Below are 26,661 nucleotides of genomic sequence, written 5' to 3' on the forward strand. Positions count from 1 at the left end.
ATTAAGGTCCCAATGCACTCAGCAATGCACTTACATCCAAGCTTAACTTGCAGTATGTGAGAAAGTATTGCATAAAGAAAGATCAGTAGAAATGCCATTGTTCCATTTGTAGGGCCTTCACAAGCTCAGTAGTTAGGATTTTAATTGGTTTTGTACTTCCTGAATTTTAGTTCTTACTATTTTTTTTGTCAAGTATCAAATAATTTGCAAGCAACATTTTTCTTTATTCAACCATCACCAGAAGATAACAAAGCAAGCAGGTTTCAGTCCTCACTGAGCTCAGTTTGGGCAATGTTTTAGGGTGGAGACCCAGGTCCATGCCCAATTGTACATGCCAAAGTACACCAGTGCCCAGGTACTGAGATGTTTGCTAGCAACGATTTTTTTAATGATTCAGAACAATATTTTCCAAACCCCGAACTGTCTTGTTGTTCCACCCTCTAAAACCCAGTAGACATGAGCACACGGAGTTAAGCGTGATTAGGAAACAGACGAATCTCCAAAGAACACCAGTTAAGCATTTAGGCCCACAATAGACCTCACTTATATCATTTTTCAGATATAATCATTTAGGGATCTGGCATTAGAATTTTGCCCTCAGGTTCAGCCTTGGCTCTGCCTCAGTTAATGAGAATGAAGCAACCACATGCCAAGCCAGAGAGAGATGGAAAATTCCGTGAAGGGCCAGGATCATGTTATAATTCCTATTTCTGCTTTCAAAATTAGCACAGGAGTATCTCTGTGGAACTATTACAGTTGTACCATTAACCCAAATTACAAGCTTCTTAGCAACACAGTACTGCATTCTGAAAATTGGTGGCTGTAGATCTGCATGCAAAAAAAATTCTGCTTACAAGTGTGCACACCTGCATTTGTAGGCACATTTACAGCAAGTGTATGCACAAACCAGGCAGAAATGGCTAGGTGGGCACCTCCATAGTAATTTACAAATGTATTTTCCCCATTTTCACACTCATATTCAGTAAATATTTATGCAAATAGTGATGATCTTTTTTGTGCACTTTATTGGTGCAGAGACTTCCAGTCTCCAGTATTTAAAAAATTGGCCCTGTAGATCTGGAATACTAGGAGTTAAACAGGAAAAATCTCCCTCAGAGTAGAATATTTGCCATACTTGGCTTTGGAGCTCTTGATCTTGCAGTGTTTATGAGCGCAAAATGCTCTTTCAAGTCAATGAAAGTCATGGTTGTGTAAAACTTAGAGGATGGCTAAGCATTCAGTGACTCAAGCATCTTTTACCTTGTACACCTCAGTGATGCAGGTTGATGACGAGGACCAGTTCATAGTGGTATTCAGAATGTTTACAACATTAAGATTCTATACAAATAAAATTCTGATTTATCCATTTGCTTGCAGGTTTATTTATATTTGTATTCCACTGTGCTATGAAAGAGAATGTGCAGAAACAATGGAGGAGACATCTCTGCTGTGGCAGATTCCGATTGGCAGACAACTCAGGTAAAAAAAAGCATGCCTATTTCATGTCTCCATTTCTGAGATGCAGAAGTAGACTGGAAAAGGCCAGGTGCACTGCTTGGGACTCTTGTATTTAACACAATTTAGGCCACAGATGTGGAAAGAGTAAGGAACATAATTATTATTAGCCTATGACTGTAATAATGATTGCCTAGGGACTCTTCAGAGAGCGCTCCACAAAAAAGTCTCCAGTCCTCACTTGAAGTTTTCCAGCTTTCCAGTTTTCCAGAAGCCAGCTGGTAAATTTTGCAATGCTGTGAGCATGGCTTTGGACGTCCCTTTTGTTTTACAGCAACGGTGATTCATTGTTTAAATAAGGATTCAGAAGGTCAAATCTGGCCCCTTTTCCCTATGTATGAGGTACTTGTGCCAGGCCAAGTGATCCTGTGGGCTATCAAACTAATGTGGAGGGAATATTGGAGGTGCTTCACAAGAGCTATACGCTGAACTGCTGAGGCAGGGATCTTTCAACCCCACATGTGTCCTGTGTGCATCCGAGCTCTTCCCATCCTCCCCCACCCCCCAATACTATAGCCATAGAAACCACAGTAGCCAGAAGAGATTTACCAGGGGCAGAGTGAAAGAGGCTTGAGCACACCCAGAAATTGATGTCCCTTCCTACAAACAGGATCTCAAAGTGGCAGGGAATATGAGGTTCCCTTGTGGGAACTCGCTGCTGCTGCTCCCCAAAGCAAACACCTATTGCTCTGGGCCTTCCACAGGCACAAAAGCCACTTCCCAATGTGTTGCTAATATTGGCCCAACTCCTCAGCTGGTGTAAATCAGCATTGCTCCATTGAAGTCACATTAACATGCCACAGTTTGATATACTCTCAGAAATAATATTTTTTCTATGTAAACCATAAATCCACTGTCTGACCTAAAGATTTCAAGTGAGTTGAAGCAATGTGGATGCTTACACTTTTGACCATATGATACTTACTCACAAACCAAGGGTCAGAGCCTTGGCTGGTGTAAATTGGCATTGTGTGTGACTGCATGGCCATGAGCAATTTAGTGTAATACCATTTTGTCCTAATTACTTTAATGCCAGCAGGTGAGGCATTCTCACTGTAAGCTGTGATGAATCTTATATTGTCATTTCATATTAAGAAATCCTGACTTATGAAATCAAAGTTAACACAAACTAGGAAAGATACATTAATTCTGATCAGACATCCAGATTATTTCATGCATTCAGTTTCCAACACACATGCCTTGTAAATCATGAACTGGCAACTGCAGATGGACCAAATTATTTCCAGATTTTTACACTGCTCTTGGCAGCCTTTGGGGAGGATAGCAATAAAAGTTTGAAGCATTCAAGGACTTCAGGGGTGGTACTTTATGTGGCATAATTACTTTTTATACTTACCAACTCTTCACTGCTGGTTTGTTAGGGAGGGTCAACATGACACCATTAGCAGCTGAAAGAGTAGAGTATAAATCAAATAAGATTTAAAAACATGATCAGATTTAAATGAACCTTAGAACATGATCTGATAAAAAATCTGCATGTTGTCATGGTTAGCATCACAAAAATAGTAAAATTCACTCTAATGCAAAGAGTCAAGATATAATCCTGCTGCTTACATAAACTAAGCATTAAAGATTTAAGTGGTACATAGGCCTTGTTTGGGCCCCTCTTCATGTGGATTACTTTTCTCCCAGAAGAATAAATTATAATAGTAAGAACCACAAAAGGAACAAGGATTTGAAACTAACATACCTTACATGCAGGTATGTGTTGCAATATGTTTTGTAAAATTAGCTGTTAAATTTACTCCTGTATGTACTGATTTTGAAACATACATTGTGAGGTTTGGAATGTCAATATTCTAACAACATTTAATCATGAAGTAACTTTTTGTCATAATTTGGGGGAGGGGAGGGAATGACTGAGGGAGGGATTGTTTGTTTCAGTTGTAAAAAATGCTTAGTTTAACAACAATCTAAATTAGATGCAAATTAGATCATTTAAAGTTATTCCATTCAAATGTATATTATTATTATATCAATGTGTTAGGTATTGTACACATATATAGGAGAACCCAGGGTCCAAATTAAGCAGTACAAAGCAGCCTTAGATCTAGTAGGTCCAGCCCCTTATGATTCTTCTTTAGAAGGGAAATCCCTGCTTGGAGTAGCCATAGTAATAGCCCTCATACACCCCTTCTCCTGGATCCTTCAGCACAGAGGGTATGGCCAGGGCAACCTCAGACCCCAACAATCTCTTGCTGCTGGAATATCTAGCCAGGTGTAAATTAGAATCCAGCCACCCAGATCCAGAATTGCAAGAGTGCAAAGTTGGCTAAAAGTCACCTTGGTTCTTCCCACTCCACTCTTGATGGACCTGCCCCACAGTCCTTGTCCTACAAAACTCACAGTCTAAGATTTAAAATTATGGAAACCATTGGTTATCTATGCTTGTGAACCACATTTCTTTGCATTGTTCTTTTTAATCATTAAAAAAAAGAGTAGGTACCTGATTGTTTATTCCTTGTGCACCCAAAACTCTCACTACAGGGTCCCAATCCCTTACTGGGGTCTCTTGGCATTACCAGAATACAAATAAATAATAATAGTTGTTGTTAATTTTATAAGAAGTTTGGCAATGCCATTTTGACTACCCCATCAACAGAGGCACCAACGCCATGGGTGCTCCAGCAAAAAAATAAGGGTGCTCAGCACCCACCGGCAGCCCCCTCAGTCAGCTCCTCCCTCTCTTCCCCATGCCTCCCGCCTACCGCAATCTGCTGTTCAGCAGCATGCAGGAGACATTTGAGTGAGAGGGGGACAAGTGAGGGCAGGGCATGCTCGGGGGAGGGGGAAAGAGGTGGGGCAGGGTGGGAAGAGGTGGTTGGGAGCTTGGGGGAAGGGATGGAGTGGAGGAGGGGCCTGGGGCGGATCGGGAGTTGAGCATCTTCCGGCAACTCTGACCATCAATTAATTTTAACCCTATCTAGAAAGTGGAAATATCAACTACTGTTCTTTAATGTCATCCTTAATAACAAAGTAAAGCATCTTGAAATAGTCCTGCTTTCTAGAGAACAAAAAATGCCACCAGAGAAGAACTAGAGCAGACTACTTTGTTATAAGTAATGTAAAAAGTGCTTCTGATGCTTGGAAATTAAATCTTGAGAGAAGCAGGAGTTTAGTGCTAATAGAAATGAATGATTTTTAAAAAATGCCTATTCATTTTCAGACTGGAGCAAGACAGCAACTAATATTATAAAGAAAAGCTCAGACAATCTTGGGAAATCCTTGTCCTCCAGTTCTATTGGTTCCAACTCAACCTACTTGACATCCAAATCTAAATCCACTTCAAATACGTACTTCAAAAGAAACAGCCATACAGGTGGGTAATTTCTAGCACATCAAAGATATCTTTCTGGTATGGTGCTTCAAATTGTGAATGTTTACTTTGCACAGTAGGTATGTCAGTGACTTGTGTTACCTTCATGTATAAAAGATATCACTGAGTTGAAGTCAACTGAGCATTTTAAAAAAAAATTTTTCTTTAGTAAGAGCTGTCATGAGGCAAGAGTCACCAACCATAGTAAATATCTAATCTTGGAATTTTATTGTGATATAAAAAGTATATTTAATAAAGCTACTTAGCTCTTACATAGCTCTTACACTTTTACCCAATGATTTAAAAGGTAGGTAGATAATAGTAGCCCATGTTACAGAAACAGAGGCACAGAGAGGTGATGCAATTTTCCCAGTCACACAGCAGGCTAGAAGCAGAGTTGGGATAGAGCCCCTATCTTCTGAGCTCCACTCCAGGCTACTGTCCACTGGAACAAGCTGCCTGCCATTTAACTGTACTACATTTACTGACAAAGGGACAAATGGAAGTTATTTGGAGGTTTGATCATACTGTATTAAAAAATATACACTGTTTTCCACCTTTTACAAATAGCATATGGTAGTTACTACATAGCTGTTCAGATGTCATGTGTGTAATAAAAAGGACCATCTATATCTCTATATTCCATTCACACAAAATAATCATGTACTTATTCTAGGAACATTTTAAAACAATCTGTTAGATTCGCTCATTGAAATCATCATCTCCTTTATGAATAATTTCAAAAATGCAGACTTGGCTTAAATAAAATGACTAGAAGGAACTTTCAGACTTCTTATAATACTAAATACACTTCCCAGATTCACAAGACCAGTCCCATTTCTGATACTCCAGTCTCTTTCATGTGTAGATCTCCTACTGACATCAGTTGAAGCACTACACAAATATGGAGAACAGAGCATCAGAGTCAAGTTTCACTGTATGGTTTGGAAAGGGGAATTTTGCCCACAGTCTGAACAGGCGATGTGGCTTAGTACCAGGAATTACCTTCCTGCTTTTCCTTCTCCTTGTCACGTGGTTCATTCAGGTAGACTATAGCTGACTGGTTAGATCCAGTTTTTCAAATGTTTATGTTGCCTCTTTGATCTGAGCAGTTAGCCAGTATTCCAGGCCTTGCAGGATTGTTTCAATTACGAGAAGTTAATACTATGAGTCAGGTATTTTATTGGGGTAATCTTATTTGTTTACAAAGAATCTACACAAAATCCTGTTTCCCTAAACACAGTGGAAACAAACAACAGAAAGAAATTCCCTTGATCAGAATTCTCCCAATGTGCCTGTTCAGTGAACTGTGACTCCCAGAAGTCCTGTCCATCCATTTCCCCTCATGGTCCTGCTCACACCAGGCTTTCTGCTGGCTTTGTGCCTCTAACACTCACAGTCTTCAGAACCAAATCCTAGCACTTGTGACTGCCACTGGCAAACCCATTAGCTCACACTGCTTAGCACTGACCAGCCATGCAGCCCATCACCTTGGGCAGAGCGCTCCCCGCCCCTATTTCCAGCTGTCTTTACGATATAAAAGGCGTTTCCTCCCCACGTCGGCTTTCATAGTGTTTGGTTTATTTCAGTAAGCGTGCTGCTATTATGACACTACAGCAATGACAACTCAGCAGATGGTACCTGGTTACATTCTCTTGTTCCCTGCTGATCATACTATAAATGTGTCAAATTTTATATGTTATAGAGTCACGTACATTTCTCTGTGGTTCAATCCACAGCATGTTCTCAGTTCAGTTTGTGGTATTGGTGCCATACAATTCCATTTATGCTAATGACAACTGAGACGTTAGAGTCCTATACAGCAGTTTTATATCAACACTTATTTTCTGTTGGATCACAGCAAGCCTGTGCTTAAAGATAAAAACATAATTAAAATTAAATACATACTTAAATGCTTTGGTAAATTAGGGCCTTTGTAGAACATTAGCAATTAGAGCATGCCTGGTCATGCGTTTTCACTACTTTTACTTCTAAAGTGCAGTCTTAAAAGAAAATGAATTAATGCATTGGATTAATGCATTAAGAGAAACAAAAAAGGTTCCAAATAATAAAATGTAAGTAGAAAGAGGAAGAACAAAAATATAAAAAAACAAACAAATGTATTTTACCTTCAAATAAATTGGGAGACTATCCTTTTGGAATAATGATCAAACCAGGTACTAAATATTTTTTAACCTTAGGCAAAACTCTCCGCTCAGAACCTTATTGCAGATCAAGACTCAACATTCTGTTTTTCCTACATGTGTATATCCCCACTAAAAGTAGTTAGAGCCTCTGCATGCAGGGAGATGAGACATCAGATGAGAGGTTCTGAAATGAACCGAGAATGTTGTCCATATAAGTGAACGTTTCTATAGGATGTTTTTATTACTCAAGCTAGTTTCTTATGCCCAAGTAACTACTTATATGTTTTTAATTGTGAGTTAACTACACTAGTCATGGAGTTTTATGTACTTTGCCAGTGGCCCCTGGGCTGCAAGACCTTGGTGGTAGAAAAATCCTATTAAAAGGGGAGTTACAGCAACACAAACCTGCCACCACCACTATTTCCACAAAGGGCTAGCCGTGAAGAAGGTGTGGCCAAAGGCCCAAGAGATGAGCCTACGCTGTACATTTCCTGAGCAGCCTCCATTGGATACTGGAGGAGCTGGAATTTAAAACAACCTCGCTCTTAATTGAAACTCTAAGTAGTGCTATTACGATATGCCCTTTCGAATGAAACTCCTCAAAGGCACAGCTGTACTGTGCACACCTCATATTGCAATTGCACCTCCATCACCCCGGCCATGAATCAAACCCCTCAGGCCCAATTCAGAAAAGCAGTCTTCATGCAGGAAAACACTTAATCATATGCTTAAAGCTAAGCAAGTGACTAAGTGCTTCCTGGATAGGGATGGATTTAATTACGAGTTTCAGGACTCTCCTAAATTGCGTCATAGATGGTAATGCAATAATTTAATGGACATTATAGAAGCACCAAAATATTCTGCATTCTTTTTAATATTATAGTGATTTCCTTTTCCCTTGACCATTTGAAAGATACATTTTATTTCACTTTTTCTACCTGTGACACTGTAAAGTACTTTTGGCTGGATCCAGTTTTTTCAGATCTCTATACTGGTTCTCAAACAAGTTTTCATGGCATAAAAAAAAAATCCAGAAGTTATTTTTTATCCATTTGGTTCAGATTTTTGCACAGCTAATCTACTCAAATTGGTATCTTGGTGAATCTATAAACATTTTTAGTATACAGTGTAATAAATGTACGTCTTGGTAGATGTTAACATGGTTGTTGATCCCTGGAATTGACCCAGACATTCATATGTTTATGGTATAGATAATGTCTTCTAAGAGCATTTCCTCAGCAGAGGTGGATCATTCCAGGTAAAGTGTGCATCATTTTTGTTGAATGCATGATTTCAACAGGGTGGAGGGGGAATCACTTGCATGAAGTCCTAATTGACACAAAAAGGACTATTGCTAATCAGAAATACTGCTTATGCTTCTCTATTCATCTTTTTGTTATTGAAGCTGATTGGCTGTAATTCAAAGGGCAAATATGCTTCGAACTCTGGTTGTCTATACTCTGCATGGAGCATGGGGTATCTGAAAGATTGCCCTTCTAGAAAATGTACAATGTCACAGTATTAATGTTCACCATGTGATGCCTGATAAAGAAAAATAACATTAATTTTAAACAAAAAAAGTGTATTTGAAAGCAAAAAGACCAAAAAAAGCACCCTACTGTCAAAAGTTATGTGGTGAATTGCTAGATACATCACAGTACATTTCTAGAAGGAATGAATGTATGAAAGGTTATGCCAGGGCTCTAGAAATTGTCTCTTTATTTGGGCCTATAGCCATTATAGAATTCAATCTCCTAACTATTGGTTTTAAATATCTTTCAATTACATCAAAATTAGATCTGAATGACAGATCGTATTTTTCAAATATGCCTGGAAACTTTGTTGTGTATTACTACTCAAGTTGACAATTTGTTTAGTAGAATCGACAAAAGAAACCATTTTTCATGAGTTTTCAGAATCATGTGGCACAGCTGTGATATGGGACTGACAGAAAGCAGCCACATGAAGCAATGAAAGATCATATATGCTGAAATACTAACTCCACAGATATCAATGGCAAAACTCGCATTGACTTCAGTGGGCCAAGATTTCATGTATAGGGTCTGATCCAATGCCCATTTAATTCAACTAGAAGACTCCCATTCACTCCAGAGAGCTTTGTATAGGTATATAGAGTACAAAAAATGTTTTGGAAAATGAGAGTTAAGTTTAATGATGCTGTGTGAATGTGTGTAATCATTTTTTGGGTACTGAAACAGTCTTCCCTGGAAACAAGAATTCTCATTTTAAACTCATTTTAAACAAAATAAATAGAAAAACCTAAAAATGTAAAACTATTGGCTAGTGAGTAAATGAAATTGAAGAACATGTAATACCCAGCCATTTTCAGTAGTACAAGGAGTTATTTGCTGTAATTCATTAGCCATTTTCACCCGCTTTGAAGAAATATCATTCTTAAACTGCCTGTTCTTTTGTTCATAATGAAACTGTTTAGATTTTCCTCTGTGCAATCCATTTCTCTTTTACGTGCAATTCAAGCAGCATTTCATATTGCAAATCTTTGAGAACTATAGCTTGGTACCATTGTTAAATCTTTTCTGAAACCTGCATTTTAATTGTTTTCATTGGTAAGCAGCATATTTATTTTATATAATATTCTATATGAAACATTCTAATATTAATATAATAAAATACACTGATTTAAATAAAATTACCTTTTACAGAAGAATTATCTGAAGGTGGTTTTACTATAAGCAGTATCAAGCTGGTTGACTAAAGTGCCAGCAGTGGAGAGCATTGTTTCATGCAGCCATTCATCTTGCTATCAAACTTTGTGTTGGGTCGTATCAGACTTGGGTTAAAAAGAGAGATTCTGATCCCAAAGAGCAGGTTGGAAGAGATTGCGGAACTCATTAAATACAGTCTAAAAAGAGGAGGTAATGATTGCTCACTACATGAGCTCTCCCTACTGGTCAGACTCAGAATTGCAATACTGTTAGCCACACAAGTGGATGCTTGTCTTCTTTGAAGAAAAATACCACACTGGAGGCTATATGAGTGAAGGCTACAGGGCTAAAGATGGCAGTTGTGGAGATACTCAAGCTCCTCTTTGAATAAGCCTTAGTCAATATCAGGGGACGTGGAGAACAATGATCCATACAGCAGAAACAAAATACTTTCTCCTTATAGCTGAGTACTCAGATATTCCTGTGTCCCCTGTGTAAAATGCCCTTCAAACCAGCTTGGGCATATAGTGATAATAATGTATGGTGTGGTCATCAGAAGCGTTACTGACATCATCAGGCACAGTGGGATGTAGATTTTTGAAAGTGAAAGGAGGTGGGGGGGAAAGAGTGAACTGTCTTCTTTCTTTTTATCTCCTGCTTCGTTCTTGGTTTAGAACACATGAAACATGAAAACATACGAGTTTTCCACATCCATTTAGTGCCACAAACCACAAACATAGCTCCTCAGCTCTTCTTGTACTCCCTATGTTCTAGGAAGTCAAATAGATGCAATTGTAAGAATCAGGCAAGTTTTAAAATCTCCTTGTCTATTTTTATTTGGAATCATCTTCTGCTGCTTTCTGTGCTTGTTTTTGTTGTGTTATTTGAAAGCTGTTTAACTGTTATTTGAAAACCATTTTATCGTACTATTACATGCTTTTTACTAGCATTTTTCAGCTATTTCATTATTTGATTCAGTGGGGTGGGGCGCTATTTACCAAATGTTACCAAAGCAATGCTTGCATCACCCCCATCCTGTAATATTGTAATACTCAGAAAACCTTTTTAATTTGAGAGTTCTGTAGCTGGCATCTTCAGCAGATAAATTAATGAATCCTACTGTGCCTTGATATAGTTGCAGCATAAACAAAAGGGGTGATATGGGAATAGATTCAGGAAAGGAGTGAGCAGAGAGGCTAGGATTCCAGATATGTAGGTTAGAATATGTAGAATTTAGTCTATAGCGTATAACTGAAAAGAACATAGAAGGTATAATGTCAAACTATTGAATAGCTATATCAAAAATCAGCAGGGCAATATAATTGAAAAAATAAATTACCTACAGTAATGTAGAGGAGGATTGACTGTAGGTGACAAATCTGGTAAATAATGATCTTGTTTTTAAAGGCCTAATTTCCTGTTCCTGTTTATTTTCCCCTTCCTAGACAATACTTTTGTTGACAAGCCCGCATCAAAATTTGCCCAAGTGGACGGAGAGCAGACACCAATCATCCCAGTCCGTCAGGTTATTGACAAAGTCAAGGGATACTGCAGTGCTCACTCAGACAACTTCTATAAAAATATCATGATGTCAGACACATTCAGCCATAGCACAAAGTTCTGATTGGGTTTCTGAACTTCTAAACCACAGAGACAACATGCAGCCTGGAGATTCTAAACAATGGAGTACTTGGAGACTGAGTGGGGAGAATTGTATTACCAGATATAGTCATTTTTCCCATGGTATATTGTCATCCTCTTAACAGCTTCTTCTTGAGAAAAAGTTTTTTTCACCATTAAGACAGTCAGTCATTTTCTCATACATAGTATTGATACTGACATTTTCCCACCATGAAATAAAGACTGTTTTCAAACATCAGCTGTATGCCAGCCAACAGGATACTGGGACAGCTAATTTAGGTATGATCCTATGTGTATATTTGCAAGACTGAAGAAGTTCCATAAGCCCATCTCTCAATAACGTCAGATCTGAATGGGAACCAGACTTGGGTCTGTTAGAAAAAACAGGAGAAGTATCCCACAGCACACACAAGCTCTTGGATGCAGCTTTCTTAGTCGGACTCTTCTTCCTGAGAAATGTGGATTTTCCTGACTGTATTTGCTGAACTCTTGATGTTTAGGTGTCTATTGCTGACAGTGTTTTCCACAGGTGAGGAAAACCCTAAATTCAGTGTCAAAGGTTATTTTGACCAAATGAATAAGTAAATCTCCAGGGCTAACCACACAAAAAAATTGGATCTAAATATTGCATACAGAAACTAGTCTGTAAACGCTGGGCCACATTGTATCTGTGTGCACAGAAAAGCATTTTTTATCACATACATACCCACCAAGATTTGCTTGTGATAAGGGTGTGCAAGTCACTGAGAACCCTCTTCCAAATTTTAAGCCCATACCAGTGTGTGTGGTTTCAGTTGGTGCAGCATCAGTAAATAAGCTAATTCCAGACTTTACACAAAGGCATATGTTTCAGTATTCACTGATGTACAAAAAAGCAACACCTCCCATTGTAACCACCACATTGATATGTGTGAGCCCATGCTGAGTGCTCATGTTGGTCAAGTGAAATGGGAGTTATTAGCATGTACATTCATAGCAAATATTACAAAGGATCCCACACTTTGTAAATCATATAGTGCTATAAATGTATCAGTTACAATACATTACACATCCCTTGTAAGCCCACACATAAGCTTGTCCATTTTGTATATTGTGGCCATATTGCGTGTAAAGAGAACTTCTGTCACATGACATAGCAATTTGTGAAGGCTCTCAAGGTCACACTACATTACACAATAGCATTCAGCATCTACATGTGGACTTGCATCATCCATATCTTCAAGCTTTCACTGGCATCAGCTGATTAAACTAAATATAGATCTGTACTGTTTGAGATGCAATGACCAAGCAACGTAAACTGAGTTCTGTATCGTTGTGCTATTCACAGAAGTGTGTGCAGAAGACAAAGAAGAACATAAAATACTTTACTTTTCCAAGCCATGGCACCATATGGCCATTTTTAACACTATTATCAAAAGTGTACAACTAGTCTTGAAAATATGCAGAAACCAGGGCCGGCTCTAGGTTTTTTGCCGCCCCAAGTTCAGGTGGGGCTGGAGCTCACAGGCAGCGCTGGAAGCGGAGGGAGTGATGTCACCTTCTCCCAGCACCTGCAGGGATTTTATCCCCTCCCCCGCCCGGCGTGCAGACAAGCCCCGATATAGGGGGTGGCACAAGGCAGCGCAGCATCCAGTGCGCAGATTAGGCAGCGCAGCCCCGGCTCCCTAGCAGGACTCAGCCTTTCCTCCCCAGGTAGCGGCTGGGCCCTGGCAGCTCAGCATCCCAGGGCCAGGGCTTCCCCTTCCCACTGCAACCAGGGGCGCAGCACCCTCGCCCCGTCTAAGTGGTGCAGCTCTGAGAGCGCAATGCCCCCCAAAAAAAGGGTGGCCGGAATGCTGCCCCTGGAAATGTGCCATCCCAAGCACATGCTTGCTTTGCTGGTGCCTCGAGCCAGTCTTGGTAGAAACCCATGCCAAATTGTGAAACACCTGTAAATGCATATTTCATTTGAAATGTCAGTAATAGAGCTGGCCAGAAAATGGGATTTTTCCATGAAAATTCCAAAAATGTTTTTAAAAAAATGAAAAACATTTTCCCCAAAAGACCATTTTTCATCAAATTATTTTTACCTAAAAATTTCGATCAGCTTTGTTCATCACACTTCCACAAACCACTGGTCTGATGTCATACAGCTATTGATTCTCAGTTAAGAAGCAATTAGATGTTCAGTAACAGGGTATTTGGATTTGTACCTTTATGGGCTCTTTGCATCCACTTGTTTATAAAGATCATTTTATTCTATGCTCACACAAATGGAATATTATCCTTAACTATAAACATCTTGATCACTCCAGGGGAAAAGTATGTTTTAATCACATTCAATCCTAAAACACTGTTGTGAAGTAAAGGTCCTACAAATTACCTGATCAAACCTTTTTCATATTAGAGCAAAATCCTTACATGACTGTATAAGCTAAATTCATCCCTATTGACTTCAAATGTAATTATACTAGGGATGAATTTGGTCAAATACTTTTATCAAGGGAAAGAATTTAGGGAAAATTTATGTGTGAGCATTTTTAGAACTTGTATATTATCATCCCACCTGCCTCCTGCAGTAGATAATAGTTTTCAGATAGTAGCTTACTGTGAGATTTCTACCTGTCTAGGATGTTCTACAGTGACGAGAAGGAAAAGAAAATATTTCTGGACATTGAGGAATTAATGAAACACAATCGTTCAATAAAATATGAAGTAAAAGAAGTATCCTGGCTGAAGCCTAGCTGTAACCTAACCAACAGATTAATGTAAAAAATTAATATTTTTGCTAAATTAAGAATTTGCTCTTTTTTTACTACCATGTAGTAGTCCTTAACTGTCTATGTCAGATGTTCTTGAATGCTCTCACTTTAGCAATGTAAAATCTCTACTTTGTTGTTGATGTGACAACCTCCCTTGTATATATTTATTTATTTGTGAGGTTAAATATGTCAACATATATGTTAGCTCCATAATCTCTGTCCTTGTTATTTTAAGTTTCTGATTCATCATAGGAGGAGAGGGAAAGAATAATCTCTCATACTTTTTCCAAAATTGTGAAATAGTTTACTGTAGTTGTATCTTTTACCAATACGAGGGGGAAATGACAGTAATTTGAAATATTAGTTAGTGGAAGTTAGTGTAACTGATATAAAGATGGACTAAAGTGGAAAGAAATATTTTTCAAATAAATATTCATGTTATTAGTGTTACAAAGAATTAAAATATTTTAATAATGACTTTTTCTTTCTTACAGTTCAATGAGAGAACATTGTTTGGTGGAATGTTGGAAAATAAGCTGCTGCTTATTCAGTATGTGTACTGGGGTTTGCTTAGCCAAAACCCAGGGAATAAATCCAGTTCAGCTGGGAATGTATTTTGCAGAATTCAGTTTTTCTGGTTGCAATTAATTCAATGCCAAATCCAATGCATGATTGAAGAGTTATGCTGGGTCATTCATTTAGTGGCAACCCAGTTATACTGACAAACTGAAAGGGGAACAAAAGCAGAAATCCTATACTATATGCTGGTGTGGTATTTTCACATGACTATAAACAGATCATCTTAAACTTTGATTTACACCAAGGCATTTAGTTATTCATCTCCATTTGTTTCTAGGGGCAGAATTTGGCCCTTAAGTATAACTTCAATATCTTAGCAGGGTTTAGAAATCTCATAATGTTTAGTATTTTGACTAATCACTGCCAAAATATTTTAGCCAATTGTCATACCTCTTCACCAAAATCATACTATAAAAATAGTCGAGTAGTTGCTATGGCTTACATGCAAAAGTTCTGATGTTAAACTGCAAAGAGCACAGAAAGCCACTGAAATGTATTTCACCTACGACCCCGTATGTGAGCCTCAGCAGAGAAAATGCACTTACAATATATTAAAAAGTAGGAGGATTTTTTAGAAAAGTGTTTTGCCATTCCCATGAACATTGAGTAGAATACCATCATTTTCATCCTGAAATATAGTTATTGGGATTTGTTTTATTATAAAGCAAAATGACATGAGCAATACTGCTTTGCGTCTTTGCCGTGCTCGATAGCAGTGGTTCTCAACCAATGGTCCGGGGCCTCCTGGGGGGCCACCAAGCAGGACCAGTGTTAGACCTGCTGGGGCACAGGGCAGAAAGCGAAAGTCCACTGCATGGGGCTGAAGCGTGAGGCCCTAAGCCCTGCTCCTTGGGGTGGAAGCAGAAACCTGAGCAAATTAGTTTCACAATGTCCCCGGGGCCTTGGGTAATTGCCCTGCTTGCCCTTAACGCAGGCCCTGGCTTTTATATGCAGAAAAGCAGTTATTGTGGCACACGTGGGCTGTGGAGTTTTAATAGCATGTTTGGGGGAGCCTCAGAAAGAAAAAGGTTGAGAACCCCTGCTCTATAGCAAATTAAAACAAATTTTGCAGTTGCAAACATTTGCCAGCATTTTGTACAGCCTATCAATTAAGAAAAGCAGCACAATCATTCCATGGCAACCAACTAACAAAAAATCATCTCAGGCTTGAGTGACTGGTAGATACAGGATATTTTTTTTTAGAGAACACAAACTTGAAGTAGTCAGTGAGATCTCCTTGTATCATCTACACCTTGTACTTGGTAGGTTGCAGGGTTGCTACTAGCAGGGGTCAGGCTTCTGTGATCTGGCTGCAGAGCTTCCTTCCCAAGGAAATACACTAGATGTGTTCACTATAAGATCCTTTAATGCACTGCAAGGAATGGCTTTTGAGAGCTTAAGACAGAGGTCCCAAACTCCCTGGGACTGACTCCCCTGAGAGGGGGCAAAGGAACATTTGGGGGGGCACAGCATGGTGGGACCCAGGCCAGCCCACACAGGGGTGGGGAGGGAATGCCACCTAGCCCCATTCTGCCCCCAGCTCTGCTCTGGCCCTCGGCTTCACCTCCCCCCACACTGCGGCCCGGCTGCAGCTCCACTCCCACCCCCAGCCTCGGCCCCCAGCTGGGGCTCTGCTCCCAGCCCCAGCTCCATGGCCGCGGGGGGGGGGGGTAACGTGGATAAGGGGGGGACCCTGAGAAGTTGGGGACCACTGGCTTACGGTATGTTACACACATTGCCACCTTCTGACTGAACACTATTATACAGTTTAGCATTCCATTACACCTAGAACTACACAACAACCAAATGTATATGGTAGGTAGAGAGGAAGGGCAAATGTATTATCACTGAGGACACTGAAAGAGGTGGGTCATGTGCATACAGCAAATCCCCCCCTTAGGCCCTGATCTTGCTCTGTATAGGTGGACCCCCCTGCACCCATAAGGAGGCCACTGTCTTCAGTGGTGCTCTGTTTAAATGCAGGGGTCTGCCATTTTGGAGTGTCTTGAAGTACTGTGGCCTTTTCTCCTCATTTTCTTATTATTTATTAAATATCAATAGCTATTTAATTTTAATCCTCTGTAAATGGCTCCTACAATAAATGGCCTCCACCAAGGCAGAGGGCTTTGCATGGGTGGCTATCACAGGGATGGGAAGACAATATTCCCAGCCAGCTTGTGGCACAGCAATGAAGCTACTTCATGACCATTACTACACCTACTCCTGTAGGAAGAGCTGTATTCTTCTATGCTCCCTCAAGTCGGGGTTTGGCCACCTGGTCAATATAGTTTGCAAATCCAGTAGCTACGCCCTTGTACTGGTATACAACTGTAGTGATCATTCAGTGCTTAAGATGCTTGCAAGAAAACTGCTTAATGCTGTAGATGGTTCCCAATGGCTAGATGGTTCCCAGTGGCTGTGTGTAAGCAGCTTGACAGTACCTCACTCAGACTCTCTGGGAAGCAATTCCACTAAAGTTACAGTCCCCACCACCACATCTTTCCTTCCAAGCCATAGTAATATAACACAATCACAAATACTTATAACCACCCTCAGACCTAAACTTGCTAACAATGTTCAAATTAGTCTTCAAGATGCCCCATGCTGTCAGTCGAACCTATGGGGTTCCCCTGGAACATCAGTACTACTGGTGTCAGGAGGCAGCAAATCCACTTGTTCTGACTGTGCCAAGGCCTTGCACTCTGTAGTCTCTACCCACTGGGGTTCTTGCTTGTCTGAGACCCTCTTGGGCAAACCAGCACACTGAGCGCCCTTCCCTTCTATGATCTGGAGGAGTAGCCTATTCCTCTGCAGTATGTGTCCAGCTGAGATGACAACCACCTATGATCACACATCATCGCTGCTCTTTGCAACCATTGTTTCCTTTATAGAGATGCACAGCATGGTTTGCATGCAGCGATGACAGCACCTGGGATCCCAAATCATATTGGGTTTTTTTGTTTTGCCTTATCTAGCCCTTTATACATGCACTAGTCCCTAGTGACCCTGACATAGCTTTCTAGCAACACAGGCGATCTTGTTTTCTGTTGAACAAATTGTCAGCAGCTAACAACCCATGTTTCATTGGTGCTGTTCTGTAACTGAATAGTGCTAATAATAGATCAGAGTCTGACGCCACGGACTTTTTTGGTAGGTACTTCATTATTTTGATACCCTTTTCCACAGCCCATTGGATTGGAGATAATGAGGACTAGTGGTTACATGTCACAACCCGTATTTCACTGCAAGCTGCTTAATCTCATATCCTCTAAACTGTGACTCATTGTCAGACATTGGTATAATGTGTAGCAAAAACAGATTTGCTATGCACAATCACCTGTTTAGATGTATCTTCAAGTAATGCTATGTCAGAAAAGCGAGAATAGTCGCGAACAAGTAAATAGTTTTTTTCCATCCAACATAAACTAATCCAGGGAGCCAATTTTTCCTATGCCACCAACATGGGCTTTTTCATTTGACTTGGCCAGTATTTTTGCGGGGATTGGGGGGGCATAGGCAACAAGCCTTAAGAGCAGCCACAATGTCATTATACCAGCATGGGTATAAATAGCAGTGTAGATGAGGTGGCACTGCTTAGGTGAGTAAAGTCATGCCAGAACACTAGGTATGCACACTACACAGCTCTTAACATGCCCAAGCAGTGCCTCCCCATCTCCACTTCTGTTTTTAGCAATGTAGTGGTTGCTGTCTCCCTGTTGCCAGAGCCTTTCTGTACTGCAAGGAAAGGCTTCAGCAGCAGGTGGTGGGAGGCAGATTGCCTTGCAGTGTGCTGTGTAGCTATATGGACCCTACACAACACCACAAGTATAGAGTAGGCCTAACTCGGGCTTTGTGGATTCCAGTAATTTTCAAAGCATGCAAGTCCCCATGAGGATCCAGGCCTCAGTGCTTAAAGTGTTTGCCAGAGTTCTGCTTTATGCTGTGTCCAGTTCCAACAGCCTGTACATAACAAGAAGTGTTTCACTGTGCCCCATCCAGACACACACGGTCAAGGAAGCTCAGCCCTGAAAGTCAAAGTCCCTACTACCAAAACCATCAGTCCCGCTCTTGCAGTGGAGCACGGCTCTGCACAAGATTACTTTCACCTGCCTTTGAAACATGGTACTGAAGGAAGAGGGTTTGTGTGCCAAGTTACCACTGAAGTACAAGGGGCCATTGAGGGTGGTCAGCTGGGTGTCACAGGCACTCCATCTCTCACCCTAGGTGGGACCAGTTTTATCCTACAGTACAACAGGTTCAAATCTGACCTGGGTCCTGACCCAACAGTAAGTATGACCAACTTGCCACAGCAGGACCTAAGCAGTGCTTGAGAAAATCCTGGTTAGTGAAACGGGCAGTAAAGATGACCAGGCTGAGGTGACCAGGCCCATCAAGCTTTACCAAGCCCTGGCAAGGCATATGTTTATAAGGGGAAACTGAATCTGGTGATGTGACAGAACTGCTGGGGGTGGGGTCCACCCCACCAACAGAGCGTGCCCCACAGAGTGGAAATGAACCTATAAATGGACTCAGAAATAAGGGAAACTTGAGGCTGCAAAACAACTGCCAAGCCCCCGCTGGCACCAAGACTTCCACATGCACTAGTGCTGGATGTTAGGACACATCCTTTTTCAGAGAGGAGGGCAGTGTGATGTGTCGGCAAAGGAAGGGAATACAATTCCTGACAGCCCCTTCCCCATTGCATTTACTTTCCCCCTGGCCTGGTAAGGGGAAAGGTCCCGAGTCAGGAAGTGGCCAGGCTCTGTTCGGGAGCGGGAGCCACATGGCAACGGGGAGCTGGAGAGAACCCCCAGGAACTGAGGCCAGAGTCACACATGGGAAAAGCTGTGAGCGCCGGCCATCACAGCTAGGTGCAAGTCTGTGTGGGACTTAAGTGGGGGCAGCTGGGCAAGGAGCCAGTGCAAAGGCTCCCAAAGAGGGTCCCTGAGCCTTGCTTGGAAACCTGCAAAAGTTTATTTGCTGCAACAGAGACTAGACTGAAGAGGGTACCCCCGGCACTAGGCCTGAAGAGCCCTGACTGAACTGGACTGCCCCAGTGACCCAAACAGGAACCGCAAGTGCTTACTTTGAACAGTAACTGTTTACGCCTTTGTAGCTGAGGTATTTGCAGCCTTCCCCCTTTCCTGCCAGCCCTGTTAAATACCTTCCCCTTAGTCATGTATCGTAGGGGTTACTGGGATCCAGCAAGACTATTGCCAATAAGGCCTAGCTGAAGCACCTAAAGTGCTTGCTGCTGAAACGCAGTACACCAGATACGCTACTGGACCCAAATGGGTCTGGTGTACAGAGTAACCCCAATAATAACAGGATTTTTCAGCAACCCAAACCACCCATGAACCTGGCTCAACTGCTAAATCTGGCTCTTTGTATCCAGAACACGAGTGAAATGGAGCCAAAGAGCACTGCAAATTTAGGGGGATTCAGGGGAAAGAGCAAATAATAGTAAGAAATACGGTCCAGATTTTTTTCCCAGCTGCGCCTACAGTCTCAAAGGTCTTGCCCAGTCTTAAATCAGGCTATGCACACAGATCCCACCTGTATTCTGTTGTTTGAACTCTTTTTGCTAGATCTGGTTCTCCACCTGGAGATACCCCATCACTAACAATCACAACATTCTTTCCTCTCCCAAAATGGATCTGAAATTTGGCTGCTGAGTGCTTTATTTTGGAGTGCTGGCCAACTCTTTACTGGTTCAATATTAGATTATTTTGGGAGAGGGGAGGGGCATCCAGAAGTGTGCTGTGCTTTAGCTGCTGACTGACTGATTCTGCTAGTCCCCACAGTGCAGTACTTCACAGAATTTCATTTCCAAACACTGTACAACTCAATTTTGAAAAAAACATTTCCTGTGTGTTTTCCTTTTCTCCTCTGCCTAGCTGTACTTATAAAATCCCTCCAGCAGAGGGCAGTGTCATATTACTATGTGTAAAGCTGTTTAAAAAACAAAAAAAGACAAGAAAACCACAGCAAGATGCTTCCATAAATAAGCCTGGGTGCAAATATTAGTTGGAGGGTTCAAATCAGTATCACTAGCTTGTATATTATTTACTAAAGTCTTACATCACAGCATAAAGTGAATGGTTTGTGAATGCACGTATTGGGGTGGAAGACTATCTGCATGTGTTCATACAGCTTTGTGGGGGAGTAGAACACTGATTTTTTTGTTGTTGTTTTTCTTACACTGGTCATTGCATTTTCTTCTTTTTGCAGTAAGAGGATGTGATGGGAATTTCATAATCTCTTTAACACTTAATGGATCCCATTGACTAGAAACTGCTGTTCTGCTTTCAGCTAAGAATCCTTTCAAGTTTGTTCACCAGTTTGTTCCAGTACTGTACAGATTACTTGAGTTTTCTGAGCTGGTGTCTTGTGATTCTGAAATTCACTGTACACATTGTCTAGGGAGACAAGACAATCTTGTTGATAATGCTACACCATATTATCCCGACTTTTCTCCAACGAAGTAGGAGGCACAACCTGACCCTAGCAGATCATCTAATCCAAATGCAGATTTCCTACTGTTTTCCATTCACACTGGAGACAGCTCACAACTGAGGTTTACAGCTGCTTGATTATGCTTTCCGTCTCTGCAACCTACCCTCATGCCTGTTCTGACCTTTGTAGAGCTGGTCAGACAATTTTCAAAGGAACCATTTTCTGACAGAAAATGCTTTTTTGTCCAAATTTAAATGTTGCGTGGGAACATGTTGATTTTTATAAAAAGAAAAGGAGTACTTGTGGCACCTTAGAGACTAACAAATTTATTAGAGCATAAGCTTTCGTGAGCTACAGCTCACTTCATGAATGAAGTGATGAAGTGAGCTGTAGCTCACGAAAGCTTATGCTCTAATAAATTTGTTAGTCTCTAAGGTGCCACAAGTACTCCTTTTCTTTTTGCGAATACAGACTAACACGGCTGCTACTCTGAAACCGTTGATTTTTATGACATTTTAGATGGATTTTTTTAAAACAATTCAAATGAAAACGAAGAGTTTTGTTTCATCTCTCATTTCCTTCCAACTTTATTTTATTTCATCTTTTAGGTTTATTGCACCTTCAGTCCGATTCATAAAGTCATCCTATACATCTGGCAGTTAACGCAATTGTTTACATGGACATATCAAATATATTTTTAGCTTCTAAACTGCATTAAAACAGCTACAAACAAGGACGAGAAATCAGCACTATATGGTTACCGGCACTCATAGCTAACCCCCGAGCTCCTGGCTGCTGCAGGTGGTGGGAGCCCCCAGAGCTGCTGGTTGTGGGGAAAACCCTGAGCTCCTGGCCGCCATGGGTCCCCAGAGCTGTGGGCAGCAGGGGCACCCCACAGCTCCCGGCCCCACAGGCAGCGGGGGGATCCCCCAAGCAGCAGGGGTACCCTGCAGCCCCTTTGCACAATTGCCCCGCTTCAGGTGGTGTGGGGACCCGCAGCTCCCCATTTGGTCACAGATATGTTTAATAAAGTCAGACAGGTCACATACATTTTTCTTTTTTGCCCATCATGATTTAGCTGGGGTTAGTCCTGCTTTGAGCAGGGGGTTGGACTAGATGACCTCCTGAGGTCTCTTCCAACCCTCATCTTCTATGATCATATAGAGAATGCCAGTGGAACTCATCCAGGCCTGGAGGTCTGCAGACATACACCTCCTTTCGGTGAATTTATTGTTATTAGCTCTATTTGATTTTATAAAATACCCTTTGTCATAGGGTGAGCTAGGCCTTTAAGAGGAGGTCAGACACAGTCTCTACCTCCCAGATCATGGAATTGTAATCTAAGGATCAGAGGACTGAGAATGAGTAAAGCCTATTGGACAGTGGGGGAAGCAGATATAAGGGCTTCCTGTGCGTAAAGGGAAGGCTTGTAGCAGAAAAGTCCAGGCTAAACCTCTATTGGCTAGCTGGTGAGGGAGGGTGCTAGGGAAGAATTCCATGAGTAGTTTGGTGGAGGATTGCTGGAAGAGGCTGGGGAGAAGGCCTACCCTGAGACTGGAGGCAGAAGTAGGAAGTAGCCCTAGGAATCATGAAGCAGGGCAATGTAGAGTTGAGAGTGAACAGCTGCTGCAAAAGTGATTATCACTACAAAAGGTTTTCTTCCCCTCCTTGTCCCCCCACACCATCTCCTGCTGGTAATAGCTCACTTTAAGTGATCACTCTGGTTACAGTGTGTATGGTAACACCCATTGTTTCATGTTCTCTGTGTACATAGATCTCGCCACTGTATTTTCCACTGAATGCATCCAATGAAGTGAGCTGTAGCTCACGAAAGCTTATGCTCTAATAAATTTGTTAGTCTCTAAGGTGCCACAAGTACTCCTTTTCTTTTTGCGAATACAGACTAACACAGCTGCTACTCTGAAACCAGTCAATGTGAGTTTCATTGTAAGACTACAGAGTTGGAGGTTTTTGTTGTTTAACAGAGAAGTTGGTTTGTTGTTACTGTTGTTTTAATGCCACCTAAACTGTGACTTTCTTACCTACTTTATTTTGCTGTTTTTTTACCCTAACTTATGTGACCTCCAAGTTCAGTGAATGAGCAATCACTTTCAGTCTTATGACTGATGTAAGGGGCTTGTTGTGTAAGTGTAGTGGGGTGGTCACCCGGCTCTGGCCATGAAGGGGTTAAAACAGCCCTGGGAGAGGGTTGCCCTGGGGAGGGCTGTGGCTGGGGGCAGAGGAATGAGAACAGCTGGGGGAAGCTGAGTGAGTAGCTGACCACAGCTGTGGCCAGCTCAGTCAGGCCCCAAGGCCTGGAGTGGGAAGGGCTATAGCTGCCTAGGAGCAAGGTGCCTAGAGCGGGAGCAGTGCTGGGGAAGGGCAAAGGGAGTTGGGGAGCTCCAGCCTGGTTAAACCCCCAGGGTGCAGGCCTTGGTAAAGGTCCAGAAAGATACTGGGGCTGCAGAGGGGCAGCCTGGGAATAGGCAGAGGCAGCTGGTCCTAACCCCTTGCCAATGATGAGTGGCCATTACACTGCAGTCTGCCCCAGTGAGCGGAGGGCTAGATGATGACTGGCAGTAGCCACTGAGGCAAGGTGGGCTTAGAGGGCTGGGGGTCCCCCTGGATGTGGAGATGCAGAGCAAGGGGGTACTGCTGGGGGAGAACCCAAGGTAAAGGGCACCGGGGTCTGGGGGGAGGACATGAGGCCAGCAGCCCGTGAGACATTGGCCAGTAGAGGGTGCTCCAGAGCTGGCAAGAGCTAATTCCCAGAACGACCAGCAGGAGGCGCGGTGGCTGTGAGTCTTCAACCTCGCTACAGTAAGCTACTTCTGATGATGCTGAGCAGTTCCTGTATGTGGTGTTTACTCTGAGGGATGAGCTCCTCAATTTGGTCATTTGAATTTAAACTAACTATTTGTGGGCAGTCACAGTGGACATTAACCAGAGACCTGGATTTATGGAAAATGACAGGAATATTCCCTAAACTGACTCCCAGGCAAGGGCAAAGAAAACACATTTACTTCCTTCCCCTGCCACTCCCAACTTAAGTATCTGTTCACGTGCTCCCTTTGTTAGTAGAACTGGACCAAGCTATTCACTAGAGATCCTGCTGTTGGCCAGCATCTTTGTGGTTTCATATGAAAATTAGGGGTGCATCACTTAGCCAGTGTCTGTGCAGGCAGGCTTGTGTCTGGCTCATCCTTGTGTCTGCATACTAAATTTTTATAACTGCTTCAGCAGTGTTTGATAGCGAGGCTGTTACTGCTGACCTCAACCTGGATTGTGCTTGTCGGTCCTGCTCTGAATCTGCCAGCCAAACATGTCAGCGCCTTAATGTGCCCGTTTAAAGAAATGCATCCAGCACTGAAGAAGCAATGAAACAGGGCTGAGCAGAAAGATAGTGAGAATTTGCAGTGGGGCATAGGGATGGAGAGAAGATGATTTTCCTAAACCTGTCACTTTAAAGCAATGATCAAGTAAGCAGTTTAGACTCAAATCTGCTAGTGATTATAAGAGTAATCTGTTTTTAAATGACGGCCTACACTTGTGGGCATGCAGCTTTGGACATGCAAAACATCTGCAGAGCATTCTTTCAGGCAACAACATCTGTGGATGCTTATATGCCACAATTGTGGGCATGGCCTAAGAACCTAGAGAGATTTTACCCGTGCATGCACAAGAGTGCACAACTTCAGGCCATCTTTATGAAAAGAGGCCATGCGTCCCCTAGCCCCATGTACCCAAAACAAAAAGGAAAAAAAAACTAAACAATAGCCACTGATTGTACTAAGGTCCACTAGACCAAAAAAGTCAACATTTTCCAGTTGCCTAAAGTTACACACTTAAGTCTATATTTAGGCTCCAAATTTAGGCTTGATTTTTATTCTCTTTATATTTATAATCAGGGAAAACATCTTCTCTCAGATTTTGGACTGGACTTCATGTATCCTGGCTCTGGTTTGCTACCAAATAGGTTTTTCCTGTGCATAAATCTTAAAAAGGCTCGACACAAACATTATAGGGTTAGGCACTCGGTTAGGGTTTGCAGCTGCTTATTCTTGTAAGCCTGACATTTTGGTGTGTAGTGCGACTGCATGCTCCTGACTGACACATGGCTATTTACAAGAAGCCTGTTCTTCCTGTGGCTGGTGCCTGGGAACAATTTCCTAATAAAAAAAGATGGGCTGTGAAAAAGCAGCAGATGCAATAGCTAAGGAACAAACAATGCTATTGCATTATGGAGTGTTTTTACTCATTACTGTCTTTGAATAATCATTGATGACTCGGTTCTGAAGTGCAAAAAGTAAAGCTTGGACTAGCCCAGCTAAGGTGCAAGCTTGCATAATTTCAGCTCTTAGCTGAGAGATCCTTAGTTCCCCGTCCTTGCACACCTAACATTAACAGCCAGGCTCAAGCTAGGCAGATCCAGTTCAGCACACACTTCTCTTATAAACATAATTGCAGCTAAAATGGAACCATTTTTCTATAACTCTGCTGCCACATACTTATTATGGCAGTCTTTATATACCCAAATCAAAGCTCATTAAAAGCCATTGGAAAGACTCCCAATGACCTTAGTGGGCTTTAGATCAGGCTTTATGAATGCTCTCCCACCATTCACAGCTCATTCAGTTGTACTGTGGCTCACTTCCATGGATGAAAAATTTAGTCCATGCCTAGCTTTCACAATGTCTCATTCCCATTCTAACATGAATATCAGGTTCATAGGGAATTAGCTTCCCACCCTTTGGGTCTGATCCTGCAGCCCTTACTCACGTGATATCAAAAAATCCCTCTGAGTGAGGGGTGTAGGAACAGTGAAAATGCCTGAGATAAAGTAGATCTAGAACAACCAACAACAGAGCTGGAAACCAAATCCAGAGAGCATGTCCCCAGGTTGATGATGTTGCCAAAACTTCTCCTGACTGCTGCTTTGCTATGCAGAGTGAGATGCAGTAAAGCCCTCGGGCCCACCACCCTGGCAGACGTTCCTGGGTCTAGTGGAGGTGTAGGGGTGACTGGAAAATCTGTGGTGTGTTATTTCCACTTCATCCAGGGTTCATCCAGCTGCACAGAAATGACTTCTCACTTGCATAGTTTAGCGTCCTATAAACCCACAGCACAGCATTAGCAAAAGCTCAACGGCTGGGAGGAAGAGGCTTGTCCACACCCAATCTCAGTGTCTTGTTTTCCCTCTGAAAGATTTGGCCCAGAGGCACTTTTCTTCAGTGGCTCTTTTAGTGATTTTATTTACATGTATGGAAATGCTGCCTTATCTCACAGCATAATTTACAATGAAATATTATCTATCCCTTATCTTTTTAATGAATCTGACCCTACACCACACCACAAACACCTACTAAATAAGCATGTTTCTGGCACCTCTTGTAGCTGCATAATTTTTATACGTAAGGAAAACGAGGAAAAATAATGCAACAGCGTCAGTGGGAAAGTGTTCAATTCTATAAGTCTGTTTTCTTTTAATATGCCACTGAAATATAAAGGACAGGAAAATAGGATGTAATTTGTCATATTTGGGAGACAAAAATGCAAAC

At 41.8% G+C, this 26,661-nt stretch overlaps 1 protein-coding gene and 1 long non-coding RNA gene across 13 annotated transcripts in view; one reads left to right on the forward strand and one right to left on the reverse strand.

The window, feature by feature from the left end:
• Positions 1-14,678, forward strand: part of ADGRG6 (adhesion G protein-coupled receptor G6) — a 158,352-nt gene extending 143,674 nt beyond the window's left edge. For 8 of the 10 annotated variants that reach the window (XM_038396397.2, XM_043511118.1, XM_043511117.1 and 5 more), the window contains 3 exons: positions 1,378-1,479; positions 4,703-4,855; positions 11,132-14,545. In XM_038396397.2, coding sequence (XP_038252325.1) covers positions 1,378-1,479; positions 4,703-4,855; positions 11,132-11,310 — 434 coding nt within the window. In that variant the 3' untranslated portion in view covers positions 11,311-14,545. Of the gene's footprint in view, positions 1-1,377; positions 1,480-4,702; positions 4,856-8,210; positions 8,258-11,131 lie in introns of all 10 variants that reach the window. The other 2 variants (XR_006280009.1, XM_043511119.1) reach the window with 2 other exon arrangements.
• LOC122459370 overlaps positions 1-26,661 on the reverse strand; it is a 95,220-nt gene that overhangs the window by 12,720 nt on the left and 55,839 nt on the right. For 2 of the 3 annotated variants that reach the window (XR_006280011.1, XR_006280012.1), the window contains exon 2: positions 2,873-2,924. This is a non-coding gene — a long non-coding RNA (uncharacterized LOC122459370). Of the gene's footprint in view, positions 1-2,872; positions 2,925-9,674; positions 10,040-26,661 lie in introns of those variants that run through there. The other variant, XR_006280010.1, reaches the window with a different exon arrangement.

The sequence above is a fragment of the Dermochelys coriacea genome, chromosome 3 (assembly GCF_009764565.3).
Source record: "Dermochelys coriacea isolate rDerCor1 chromosome 3, rDerCor1.pri.v4, whole genome shotgun sequence".
Classification (NCBI taxonomy): Eukaryota; Metazoa; Chordata; order Testudines; family Dermochelyidae; genus Dermochelys; species Dermochelys coriacea.